This window comes from Temnothorax longispinosus, chromosome 1 (assembly GCF_030848805.1).
Source record: "Temnothorax longispinosus isolate EJ_2023e chromosome 1, Tlon_JGU_v1, whole genome shotgun sequence".
Classification (NCBI taxonomy): Eukaryota; Metazoa; Arthropoda; class Insecta; order Hymenoptera; family Formicidae; genus Temnothorax; species Temnothorax longispinosus.
In genome coordinates, this window is record NC_092358.1 from 1534091 (window position 1) to 1546805 (window position 12715).

Genomic DNA, 12715 nt, shown 5'->3' on the forward strand with positions numbered 1-12715 from the left:
GCGCGTTCTTCGAATTGCATTACAGAGTAAAATGTCCGGTCAAGTCAATTTCGAAATGTTAAAATGTGATTAATATCGTTATTGCACTTATATGAGCCTTATTGTCTTTTTATTGTTAATTAATGCGCGGACTTGCGTCTGTTCCTATATGTGGCCAATAGATCGTGTCCTGTCGCGGAATCCATCACTCTGATGGTAAGCTGCTCATTTTGTCGAGTAAATTGACTACGTGCACGAAATATCCTACCTCGCGGTTACCGAACGGCTGCGAGCGGACATGGACGAAAGGCGGTAAGATTAACGCATCTGGGAACAAAACGAGCTCGTCGAAGGCGAGCCGCCATCGTTCTTGAGCGGATACATCTCCGAGAATCCTCGAAGATGGCCACGCAACGACGAGGATAAATGTGGTATCCTGCCGGAGAGATTTACGAGGGAAAATTGAATATCGTCCGAGTGCTTGGCAGCCCGTATATTTTTCTGGAAAATTTCTAGGAAAAGAAGGGATAAAGAGGCTACCGATTTTTATTTAATCTCGGCGGTATTTCTGATGATATTTTTACTTCTTTCTCAGATTCGCGGACAGCTGAGGTAAAGAGAGAAACCGTAATGATTATATGATAGCTAATGAATTACCTTACGTTAGGCACATAATTGTCAGATTGTCTATCATCTACCGCGCAACATTTATTTCCTATAAAATACTGATGGTAATTATGATCGTCTACTTGATATTTTTTCTATCTTTCATGTTTAATATTTACATTCGATGTATGCAGATTGCGGGAAAGCAATCGCGGAAAAAAATTTTTTTTCATACGCCCGGGGATCAGGATACATTCCCTCGGTTTACTCAGATAATATTTTTTCCCACCGTGTAACCGATTAAAAGTACTTGCCCGTAGGGGCGGGCTTGAAATCCGATTCGAAATCTCATTCCCCGCTGGGAAATAAGTGCCGGCAAATGAGGAAAGATTTGATAAAAAGAAAGCGGATTTTTAGTTATCTTTCTTATACATCCGCGCGGTATCCTATAATAGTTTTCTTCTTTTTTCACCAATAGGTTCTCTTCATCGATTATCTTTATTTCATTCGACGGGGTTACGGACAGAAAGTTCTCCGTTCTCGAGAGAAGAATATATAATTTCGCGCCCCGAGTCTCATGACTTAAGGAAGCATTATTTCCTAAATGCAAGGAGCATTTTCGTATCTGTAAACTCGAATTCAAAATGAAGGTTGGGTCAACTTCTCACTAGACGCGCATTAATATTCATTTAACGAAACCATCTACAGGACGGAAACTACCCTCGACCTATATTTCCTATATTACTCACACGTACGTAAAAACGCACATACGGATGTAGAAGTAGGTTATCCCCGCGACATTTCCGCGCCGATGTACTTCATATGCACCTATAAATTATGTGACGGAAAATTCTATTTTTCTCGCACCCGGCTTTATCCCTTCCATTGTTTCTTATGTCTAATAAAGCCCGTATAACTTCACAATTCCATTTTCTGAAACGGTGCGGTAAGCAAGTCATTTTTTTTTTAATTTTCTGTAATTTAAGATAATATAAATTAAATTTATATAATTCGCTGTACAATCTATTATACTAAGATATTATATGTACAATATATAATAAATCTAACTATTTGAAATAAGCGAGAAAATCAGTTTGTTATTTTAAGAAGAAAAAAAAATAAAACGGTCAAAAATAATAAATTAACGTAAACTGCAATTTCCAACTAGAATGTCACGAACCTCGATTAGTCGGTAAGACATCGTCCAAAGGGGATCAAAGAAATTGAGCAACTGGTATTGTTCGCGTTTGGCGCGACAATCGCGGAATGGTCTTGGCCGGGAGCCTAATTACCTCGTCGAACCTCGAAACACGCATCGTCCCGATGTATCATGAAGTAAGGATTGTTTTTGCAGCGTGTATAATTATAGATCAAGCGACCGGTCGAAACCGGCGAGGGATTCTCGATCGAACGAAGCGACGATCCCCTTTCTCGTCGAGGAACGCTCGTTATGCCGTGTAGCCGAAGACAATCTCCGAATAGTCCACTCGTTTCTACGATCGAGCACTGTTTTTAACTCTCTATCGGGAGGACACATCTCTCTCGCGAGGTCATCAGCCTCGAAGAGGCCTCCGTGAATTCGGTCATGCGATAGACTATCTTAAGAAATTCGATAACATAGATGAATTTTCTCTATCTAAAGAGCTACTTTAAAGTCTCCGCTCTCCAGTTTATTAATAATCTCAGATCGGTCAGGATTTATATATTTCCAGGATATAACGTTCGCGCGGTTATAAATATATACTCGAAAATTATTGCATATGCATGGCATATATTACATTCAAAAGTTGTACTCTTTCGGATTGAAATATATTGTGTCTTCTGCAATTAGTTTAATCGAATCACATAGTTTATTATTGTTGCACAAAAACGCTAACTCTTTTTTAACGAGCCCTCCACCGCAATCAACGAATTCAAATCGCCCAGATTACATATTCCACATTTGTATGAAATAAACCAATGCAAAGCGCAATTAAATCTTTAACTGCTGGAAAATGAATTAGATGAAATTGAATTCGGATTAAATTACGCAATAGATAACACGTTGATATAAATATAAGCAAATGTTTATTTCATGGGCCGATGCTTGTGATAATTTTATATAATTTTGTTTTAATTACCTTTCTGTCGCGCGCTACTTTCCTGACACGACGGGTGGAAGGGTAAGCGCATTCTTTTAAAAAAGAGACTAATTTATGCATCACTTTGTTTGAGGCACAAGCGATAAAAATATAATTTGAACTGTAAATCTATAAACGTCAAATGACGGATGATTGTTCAATATTTCATTGCCGAACTAAAAGCAGGTCACTCGTAAAATGATTATATTTTGTTTGGCAAACCGTAGCGAAACTTTTACAGTGATTTATTGGAAAGTAAAAGTCGCTGCCGTGACAAACAATCATAGACCACATAATTCTCAAGAATCTACAATCCTTTTTCATAAATAACGTCGGTTAAACACAGATCAAATTATAGAAATAATCTATAAATAATTTTTCCTGTCATTGATTAAATCTCTTAAAATGTTTTTCGTTTATTTTTTCTTCATTTAAATTAATTTTAAACTATAATAGTTATCTGTAAATTATTCCTCTTTTATTTTGTTTTATCTATAAATATTTTCTTCTGAGATGACACTTATAGTTTAAATAGATTCACGTATCGCAATACTAAATACAGGTAAGATATGACTTTTATTATTTTAATTTCTAATCAAGAAACGAAAGTATTTTTTTTTTACGTTTTATTGTCGCTACAGTTGGAAAGAATGGGAAAGGCGTTTAAAAGACGAATTTCGAGCGAAGGCTTGAAATTCAAAGCACGGATCGTTAGAATGGCGCACTTGCGAGCTAAAGCGGCTAAAAATAAGAAATTAAGTTACGCGTTTCCCTTCGTCGCGCCCCTTTGATCTCTAACACGCCGGAATTCGATTTTTCTGCCAGCCCGTTTCAGGCCGATCCGACAAAGTGGAGCGTAAATTTCGCGTTTCCCCGCCAATTCGGTTCTCGCCAGCGTACCGCGGTTGATCCCGGACCTTAAAATTTTTCCTTTTCCGGGGAAAAAATCGGTGAAAGGCCGTTTGATTAAAATATCACCGCCTGTCGTCGCAGAAAGAGCAATGCCGAGCAGACGTTGATAATGCGAAAGCCTTCTCCGCATAGTGCCTCGCTCTCGTCTCTAATGTTGCGTCGAAGATGAATGCGGAAGCGCCGGATGTTGTGAGGACGAAAAATCCAGGAATACTTTTCCGCGCGCTCGTAGAAACGTTTGACACGAGAATGAGATGCGAGCGCGGTAATCCACCTCCAATTTGATTGGTATTGTGCTCTTTGAAGTCGACGTGGATGTGGATCACTCTCGCTGAGAGCTCTCATCCTTCACGTCTGATCCGTTCACGCACTCTCTCCGTATCCGTACTTTTTATTCCGGGCCAAGTCGCGGGATAAATAAAATTTTAACGCCGGAGACAAAAGCGGTGCGTGATTGTGAGTCGTGAACGGGATCTCAACGCCATTGTGTCGTTTCCAATCGGTCGAATCGAATCGTCGACTACAGAATAGTCGCGTCCGCGCGAGCCCCACTCATTTACAAAACTATTAACCCATGGTCATGCATGTGACAATCGTGAGACGTCTCGCAAATAAAGCCACAATAAATTATCCGTCGATGTTTGCACGTCGTCGGGATCTCTGTCTCTCTAAAATCAAAATTATTTTCATTGCGAAATATCTCGGGTAATCTCGCCGCATTCGCTCCGACCGTTTCCTCTCGCAAAGAGTATAAGAGCGTCTGCGTTCCTTCGTTCATTTTTAACGTCCGCGCGTGAGAGACACATGGAGCGTTTGATAAGACACTTATCAGCGTATTTTGTGGACATTCTGTGGAAATTCCGAGCGCGCTGAGATACGCGAGTTATTTTGCGCCCTGGTAGCACCATCTACATACAAATGTGTGCGCGCGCACACACATACTCTTTCTCTATCTCCATCTTTCTATCTCTTATCTATCTATCTATCTATTTATCTTTCTCTCGCGATAACGGACAAACAGAAGATAGCGGAAATACTTTCCCAGATAGAAATGACGCCTCTTTTGATATATGCATACACACGCGCGCACGCACATACACATGCAAACACTTTCTGTCCCTCCTTTATCCATTCTACCGGCATCGCTCTTTCTCTTTCCCCCAAACTAACGTAACTAGAACAAAAGTTTCGACGCACACTGTCAACTGCCGCCGCGGCAAAGATAATGTGAAAGCCTCTTTGCACAGCTCACCGGTTTGAATCTTCCTTTAAGGACAAAGCAAGAGCGCGGGAGACACGGGGGTGGCATCGTCGGGAACTGTTGAATACTGTTGAAGGGGGAACCTTAATTGCAACTCGATGTGAGAAGTGGAGAGGGAGACTGGGAAGATGCATAATATCTAGAGAATGTTACAGCTCTACCCCCGCCGAATAAGATAATATAATACGAAACGATACATCTATGATCTTTGGCAAAGTTACCCTTGCTTCCAATTTCTACCGTTTACTTCTCGATTGTTGTTTTATAATTCTTAACCCTTATTTCTTCTCAGAGAAAAAAAAACAGAAAATATTTTCCGCGTAGATTCCTTATATTCCTGCCTGCTTTCTCTCTTACCATCGATACTTGTTTTCCTGCTACGAAAAGAAGAGTACTTTCTCCCGAAAGGTACGAAAAAAGATGAAAGGAAAAGGCAGATTCAGGAAATCTCTTCTTTAAGGCACATCGAGACGGTAGCTTTTAGTATGTTAAACGCTAAAATATCCAAGGTATTTCACGGGAAAGCACGGCGGGAGCAGTCGGTGACCTGATCTCTAACTGTGTACCACGTACACCGCACTCCGGCGCATATTTACCCCCCATGTAACACGTACGCGTCTATTTTGGCTAACTGCGAGTTATTAACGGATCCGCGTCTCAAGTCGCGATATCCCGTCGCACATTTGTTGTCTAGATGTAATAATAGTCCTCCCGACGATACTATTTGTCAGAACAAACTCGTGAGGAGAGAGCGCGGTCTAAGCGTCTCTCTTTTAACCGCCGGAATGTCGCAGCGACGAGGAGACAGATCTCAAAACACACGCAATCATTAGGCGTGATATTACGCGCTAACTCGGCACACTCACGCTGCTCGAAAAACGGACAACAAAATAACGTATTTCATATTTCAAGCTTTAGGATATATATTCCGGCTTATTAATTTGGAAGCCGCCCGAGAGAGAGAGAGAGAGAGAGAGAGAGAGAGAGAGACTCGTCCTCGTTAATTTCGGCAACTTGCGCAACAGCTAATTATGTAATACGCTATCAGGTGCCTGTAATCGGAGAGATCTTCGTCATGATTATACGCGGTTACGATCGTATCAGTAGAAGCGATTAAAAGTAGATCTCGCGATAAAACTCGCCTTGACAATTCTTCAATGTCGGGAACTGTACGATTAGAAAAGAAAAAGAAGTTCGGAATTCGCGCGCGCGCCTTGATCGAGTTTGTATCGATAATGACGCGCAGAACTTCGGCCAACGGCTTTGCGAGGTCCTCGCGAAAACGTCGCGTCTCGGGGTGTGTGAATCATAACTTAGATAGCTCTAACGCATAACTTAGTTAGTCAGTTATAACGCATAAATTACCGCGTCACGCTCGGCGAGGGTTTAAGTATGCGCGGTTTATAAATATCTGAATTTAGCCGCGCCGCTTTTGCGGATGTATGGGTGCTGCGACTATCGCAAATTCGTGATTTGCAACCCTCGAGGTCGCCGAGAAAACGATCGTGTCGACTTTGCAAAAATCACCGTGAATTTTCCAATAAAGGTAAAACAAATCCTTTCGCGGAAAGTTCTATTGCATCCCGCTTTACGGCTATATATTGATTAGTTTAAATTTAATCGGGAATTTGTGCGAGTTATTTCGATAAGTTATGATACTAGGATATTAATATAATAGATAAATCTTTATATATAATTTTCGAAAAGTCAAATGACGGAATACCGCTTGTTAGAAAAATTATAAAAGACGAGCGTCAAATGTTAAATAGAACGATGCCAAGAAGAAGTGCGCTCTTGTGATATTTTTCGTAATTAATTTCGCCTTTTTAAAATATCGGTCGAATCGCCATCGAGCTGATGCACATACTTAGGTGCGCGTAGGCGTGAGTGTGCGACGTTTATTATGATCAAAACAAGAAGCGCGGAGATCTCCACATGTACGGAGTCTGCGCGAGCGCGCAATTCTGTCTCGTGTGTGCCCGCACACACACATACACACACGCCAACATCCACGTAACATACATCCATATTCTAATTAAACAAGAAAATACGTATCTTTCCGATAGATTTCGTCAAATACATCCGCGCACGTTCGATTTTCAATCGTGCCATCCCATGTGACTAACATTTTTCTATTTCTGTAGCCCCGAAAGATTGCACGATCGATCAATTTGCGATATCATTGCATTCTTAATAATTAATAATATATTAGTCACGTGGATTATAAATCAGTTAATTTAATCGAGACAATTCGTATACGATTCAGATCAGTCAGATCAGTGCTCTCCTTTCCTAAGGCTAAAAATGCATTATTTTTTCGTGCCGATTATTCTGGTACTCATTTTGTATTTTCCTTATGGAGCAAAAAAATATAACGGAGTTTCAAATGTTTCAACAATCGTGACGGATCGGAGACCGCTGATCTAGATTGACCGTGCGATAGCGTCACGTGCCGATATGAGAATAGTGAATGTAATGGACTTGCCAATGACGATTAACTGCGTACAGAACGGCTGAACCACGACGTTAACCACGATGCCAACAGCGACAACGACGACGCCGACGACAACGGTGATGATTGCGGAGCACTATTTGATCGACTTTAGACCCGACAACGTGGGGCGATCGGACGGCTGGCCACGGGTTATGATGTCGGCGGATGGGTCGATTGGATTAGGTCGGTCGGTCGGTTGGTTGGTAAGAGAGAAGAGAGTGAAAGAAAGAGAGAGAAAGATAGAGATAGAGAAGAGAAAAACAGGTGTAGGTTCTGGACCTGGATGATGGTACGTGGTGCGACAGGGCCGGGGGCTGACGCGACACTGCTCGCGGGCGCGTATACGCGCGCACGTCGCGCGCATCCGTCCGCGCGCATATCCGGCCCTCGTTCATGTGCGCCGGCACCGATATAGCCAATCCCGGAAGCGGGATAAGGGGACAAGTAGCGCGCGTCCGAAGATCGTGGCCGCGCTACGGGGTAGGTCGAGTGACCGTGGAATTTCCGAACCGGATCGCGCAATGCCGATAAGCCAAGGCTTCCCTGCGAAGGAGCGTTATAAGTACCAATCCTGCATGGAAGTGGAGTGCTCCTTCTTCGGACCGGCGCGGCCGCGGCGCGACGCAGCACCGAACCGGTACCATTTCGCCTGACGGGCGATCCGTTTCCGGTTGCGGTTACGTTCGACATGCAATATGAGGAGAACTCTCCTCAATTGGTTTTGCAGGGAGAATATATTGTTACTAGTTACAGCTAGAACGCAAGTTTTCCTATGGACATCCTAGACAGTCCGAATCTCCCATAAAGTCGGCCGTTACTTAATCCCTTGTTTGTTCTCTCTGTGTCTAATTTAGTTTACACCTAAACTCTACGACTTTCCTTCCTTTTTTCGGAAACAGTTGCCAAAGAGTTGTTAAGTTTTGATACAATCTGACCGCGTTATCTTAATTGAAGAAAGAAAGATCTGATATTATACTTTTTGCAGCGTTTATTGGCATTTATTGAACCGACGTAGATATTATACCGACAAACTACCGCTAGGTAGATCGCATTTAACAACGTCTCGACCAAATTCCAAATAATCACAAAAGATTTCACGATTGAGTGGCTCCTTTCTATCGATAGCGAGAAAACGGCCGTTAAACGATACCGGAGTGGATGGGAAAAAGAAGACGTCGCGTCCGCGAACTACCGTCAGGGACGCCCGATTAGAATCAACAAGGAAGCTCGCAACAGGTGAGAATGTTCGTCTTGCATACGCGATGATCCTTTCGACACGAGACTTTCTCCTGAATGCTCGGATAATGTTGAAGATCAGTGTGACGTTCAACTTGAGCCAACGAATCCCCGAACCTGCATGGATTTGACTAATGATCATATAACATACAGACGAATCAGTGTTTGTGAATCTAGACAATTCAATTTAGAAATGGATATCATATCCGTTCGTTTTACAGTCAAAATGTCCGATATAAATTCTGCCAAAGTCCCCCTCAGAGCTAAATTCCTCTTTCGCTGGTAGCGTTTTACAGCTGTGTGAAAGAGTAGCGGAAATTGGCATCAGTACCGGATTGTCGTGTTGGTGTGCGCGTCACAATGGTCATGTTGTTTCTGTTCGACGTCCCACGAGGGGAAAAATTCGCGGATAAAGTGGAAACGCCTGGAAAGCAGCCGGCAGTGCGGAGCGAAAATAAGGAGAAGCGACAGGGAACGTTCAGCAATGATACCTCCTCGTGCATCCGAGAGTAGATATGCGCAGTGATGCGTCTCGACGAATGCACCCGCGAGCTGCACGTTCTCCGACACGACGGAGAAGTTTCTGACAATTATTAAAAAAAGGGATTACCGGGATGCACGGAGAATAAAAGCGTTCGTGAAAAGCATGCGAAACCAGGTTCTTCTCAGTCGTGCTATATTACCGCAAAGTTCCAATTCAGGACAGGAACCTTAGACATAAATTTTTGTAAAGTTTAAATACATATAAATATAAAATATCGTATATTTTATATTTTACAATATTTTTATGTATATACTTTAAACACACACGTTTACAAATGTTGTAATATTTACATGGGCACTTTGGTATTCTTTAGCCAAATGTATATCATTCACTGAATATCCTCGTTTAGTCTTTTCGACAACCAAGTCAGATTGCGATCGAATAGTAATCTTTTGCAATTATTCCACGAGCGCGCGCGTATATTTTACTATAAATATAACATTCCTGTCTGACAAATAAGAACTGTAATCACAGTCAGATAGATGTTTAGCATTAAACAGGGATGCAAATTGAAGTGTCTCTCGTGAATGCCAGTAAAAGACGTTATTTCAAACTGCGCTCATCGTTAAGCCGTTCTAAAGTAAATTAAAGTAAGGCACGTGTTTTCAAGTTCCTTGAAATGTGAGCGCCGCATGAAGCTGGACCGCGCAAATAAATGATTAATTCGAGAATTAAGTTTTCAAAGGAAAGCGCGCGACCGTTATTTACTCTTTTCGCTGGGATCGTCTTTCGCTTTTCATAATCGAATTCCGTCGGTGTCTCCTCCGACGTGGTATCTTCTCGTTATATCTGGAATTGTCTTTTGCAGTGTTTCTTTGTCTTTAAGTGGAATTGATCGTGATCACCGATACGTGTATACGTTATAAGAGATGCTGATTAAATTTCAGCGGGCAGCATCGATTGGATTATTTAAATTTATTGCAAACAGTATGACTCATGAAAAAAGATTGATTAACTCCAAAAAACGGATCTGTTGACGTTTAAGTCAAGTGCCATGTTTATCGCATTAAATCTGTGGACGTTAATATAATTATAACGTACACGGTAAAATTCCAAATTATTAAACAGAAAATGCGATTCTCGTGTAATTTTGTGTATAATGTTTACGTGATTAAATGACTGTGAAATAATCATTATTTTATCGCAGTTGACTTTTTCTCTCGCTGCACTTTCTCCAGGACAAAGTAACCGTCACGCACGTGCATGTTGCACGTGGGTGTTATCGGTACGTAGCGATGAAATGTTACATGATACCTGGCAGTTTTTATCGGATGCGTTTTCGGTTGCATTCGATCGGGGGTGTACCGCGTTATGTTCGCCGACGTTCTGCCGATTGCCGACACGACAGATACGCACTCGGGACTCGGGGAGGTCGACGAGAGAGAGAGAGAGAGAGAGAGAGAGAGAGAGCGCGAGGGCGCGTTGGCGTGAACCACGTTGCGACACGACACGGACCGACCGACACGTGTGCGCACGGGCACACCGTTAGCACGCGGCTTGACGAAGCTCGACATTAAAGAGCCTCTCGCAATATCGGGGGCGTAGCACAGGCTGGAGAGCGACTTGGCAGGACCCGGAGGATACGGAGAGTGTAATGTAAACTAATTAGCAACGAGTCTGTGTCAATTAAGCCCGCTAGAGTGCCTCTCGCACTGACATTCCGCCGATGCGATGGGGCGCTGCACAGGCATTTCGCCGTGACAATGATGTACCGGGTTCATAAAGATCGAAAACTAACGGCGAAAAGAGGGTAAAACCACTTTTCTGTGTATATATATTGGATTTTCTACCATGCTAAAAATTTAATTTCTCTTATAAGATTTTTTCATACAAAATCGTTAAATTCTTTAATATACATGTATATTTAAATGTATCGATCGCGAATTTTAGACGCTTGACGGTTTTCGTTGATTTTCGTTTCTTTTCTTGCGGTAAAATATAGAAATGACAAATTGTGATAGTTACTTTAATTTACATAATATTACGCATAATATTCTCTTTCGCGATCACTTTCTCTTTCTATCTGATCCGATCATTTGCGTAACCCGTGCTATTAAACCGTTTTATGGAATGACTATTAGGAAAGCAATAAACATTAGGTTTGCCGTTCACGTGAGCTTAATGCCGCGGATGTAACATGCTAATAGGAAAATACTAAAACGGGAAATTACGTTCGTCCCATGATGTCGGCCGTATCCGTCCGATCGCGCGCGGCTCGCAATTATCTCATCTACGACGGACGGCCTCGGAATCGTGCTTTCGAATTCACGGCACGTTGCAGAGTACTCGGTGATCCGATACTTGGATAATTCGGACGCACGCTTCGGCGACATGTGGTTCCGCACTTCGGCCCACAAGAGTCTACATATATCATCCTTACGTGCCTGCGGTGTATGTCTCTAACGTTTATCGCTTTGTCAAAAAGCAATCAATTGTGCGAGATTGTGCGAGATGCAATGGTGAAGCGTTTAATCAGTTAGGCGGGACGACGGTTCTGTGATATCGTTATAAAATTGAGGGGGACCAAACAAATAAAATCCAAAATCACACATTGTCTCGTTAAAACTGATGGAACGTAAATTATTATCAAGCCGTCCCCCATAAATAACATTGTTTTTTGCATGATTGAAACATTTATCGTTTCAAAGTCGAACTAATAAATTTCTCAAACGAGGCATTGAAAAATTGATAAATATAGGTGACACACCATTGTACAGAATAATAAATAATTCGCAACTGATTATAAGTAAAAATTTATATGTATTCTTCTATCATTAAAAAATTACCTCGAAGAAACGATATTTATATCTAAGAAATTATCGATATTTTAGTGTCGCGTATGGGAAATTATCTAGATATTGTCGACGGTACTCTTTCGTTTTCCGGCCTTTAAACTGTAACGCGAATACTACGGATCCAAGGGCTATAATAACTACGAGCGAAGTTTGATTCGCTTCGAACGCATCGTTTGCAACATCCCGCGCGCATTTCCACATTCATCGAAATCCTGCATACCTCACGGAACTTTGGCAACTCCGATCGTCCGAGCCGAGATGCAATTGCGGGATTAATCAACGTCGCGCACACGAACAGACACGCGCGCGCGGATGTACACACGCGATTCTCACGTACCGCGGCACCACGCGCAACGGCACTCGGCACGGTCGATACTCGCCTCATACACACACGCTCACACACACGTCGAGACGGCCGTTATTTTATTCATAATTCGAGATATGATTCCCACAACGCGCCGCGCTGCCGTCACTTATGCATTATCCAGTCCGGAGCGGATGACGTCTTTCCTCTTTCCCGTCGTGCCAATCGCCCGCGCCGTCGACTCCGCCGCGCCCGCGCCGCGCCGACGGCAACTCTGCCATCGCGACACGCGACTGCACCAAAGTGGATTTATGTGACGGAAAACCTGCCGATATCTGCCTCTTGCGACAAACATTTTCTTGAGTGCACAGCGGGTACGTAGCCTTCCCTATATCCGATTTTGCGACCAGCCACCGCTATCTCGCTAAAAGCGCGGCGCGGCGCGGCCGCCCCCATCGGAAAGA

At 42.7% G+C, this 12715-nt stretch overlaps 2 protein-coding genes across 4 annotated transcripts in view; one reads left to right on the forward strand and one right to left on the reverse strand.

Annotated features, from left to right (window-relative positions):
• The window catches only part of Mub (poly(rC)-binding protein mub), a 117838-nt gene that overhangs the window by 66627 nt on the left and 38496 nt on the right, over positions 1-12715 (reverse strand). The window contains exon 1 of one of the 2 annotated variants that reach the window (XM_071797723.1): positions 7364-7670. The exons of the other annotated variant lie outside the window; for it this stretch is intronic. The gene's annotated coding sequence lies outside the window, so the exon portion shown is untranslated. Of the gene's footprint in view, positions 1-7363; positions 7671-12715 lie in introns of those variants that run through there. 2 annotated transcript variants of the gene reach the window in all.
• LOC139825217 (uncharacterized) overlaps positions 7756-12715 on the forward strand; it is a 37830-nt gene continuing 32870 nt past the window's right edge. For both annotated transcript variants that reach the window (XM_071797766.1, XM_071797773.1), the window contains exons 1-3: positions 7756-8009; positions 8358-8413; positions 8498-8608. In XM_071797766.1, coding sequence (XP_071653867.1) covers positions 7894-8009; positions 8358-8413; positions 8498-8608 — 283 coding nt within the window. In that variant the 5' untranslated portion in view covers positions 7756-7893. The remainder of the gene's footprint in view (positions 8010-8357; positions 8414-8497; positions 8609-12715) is intronic.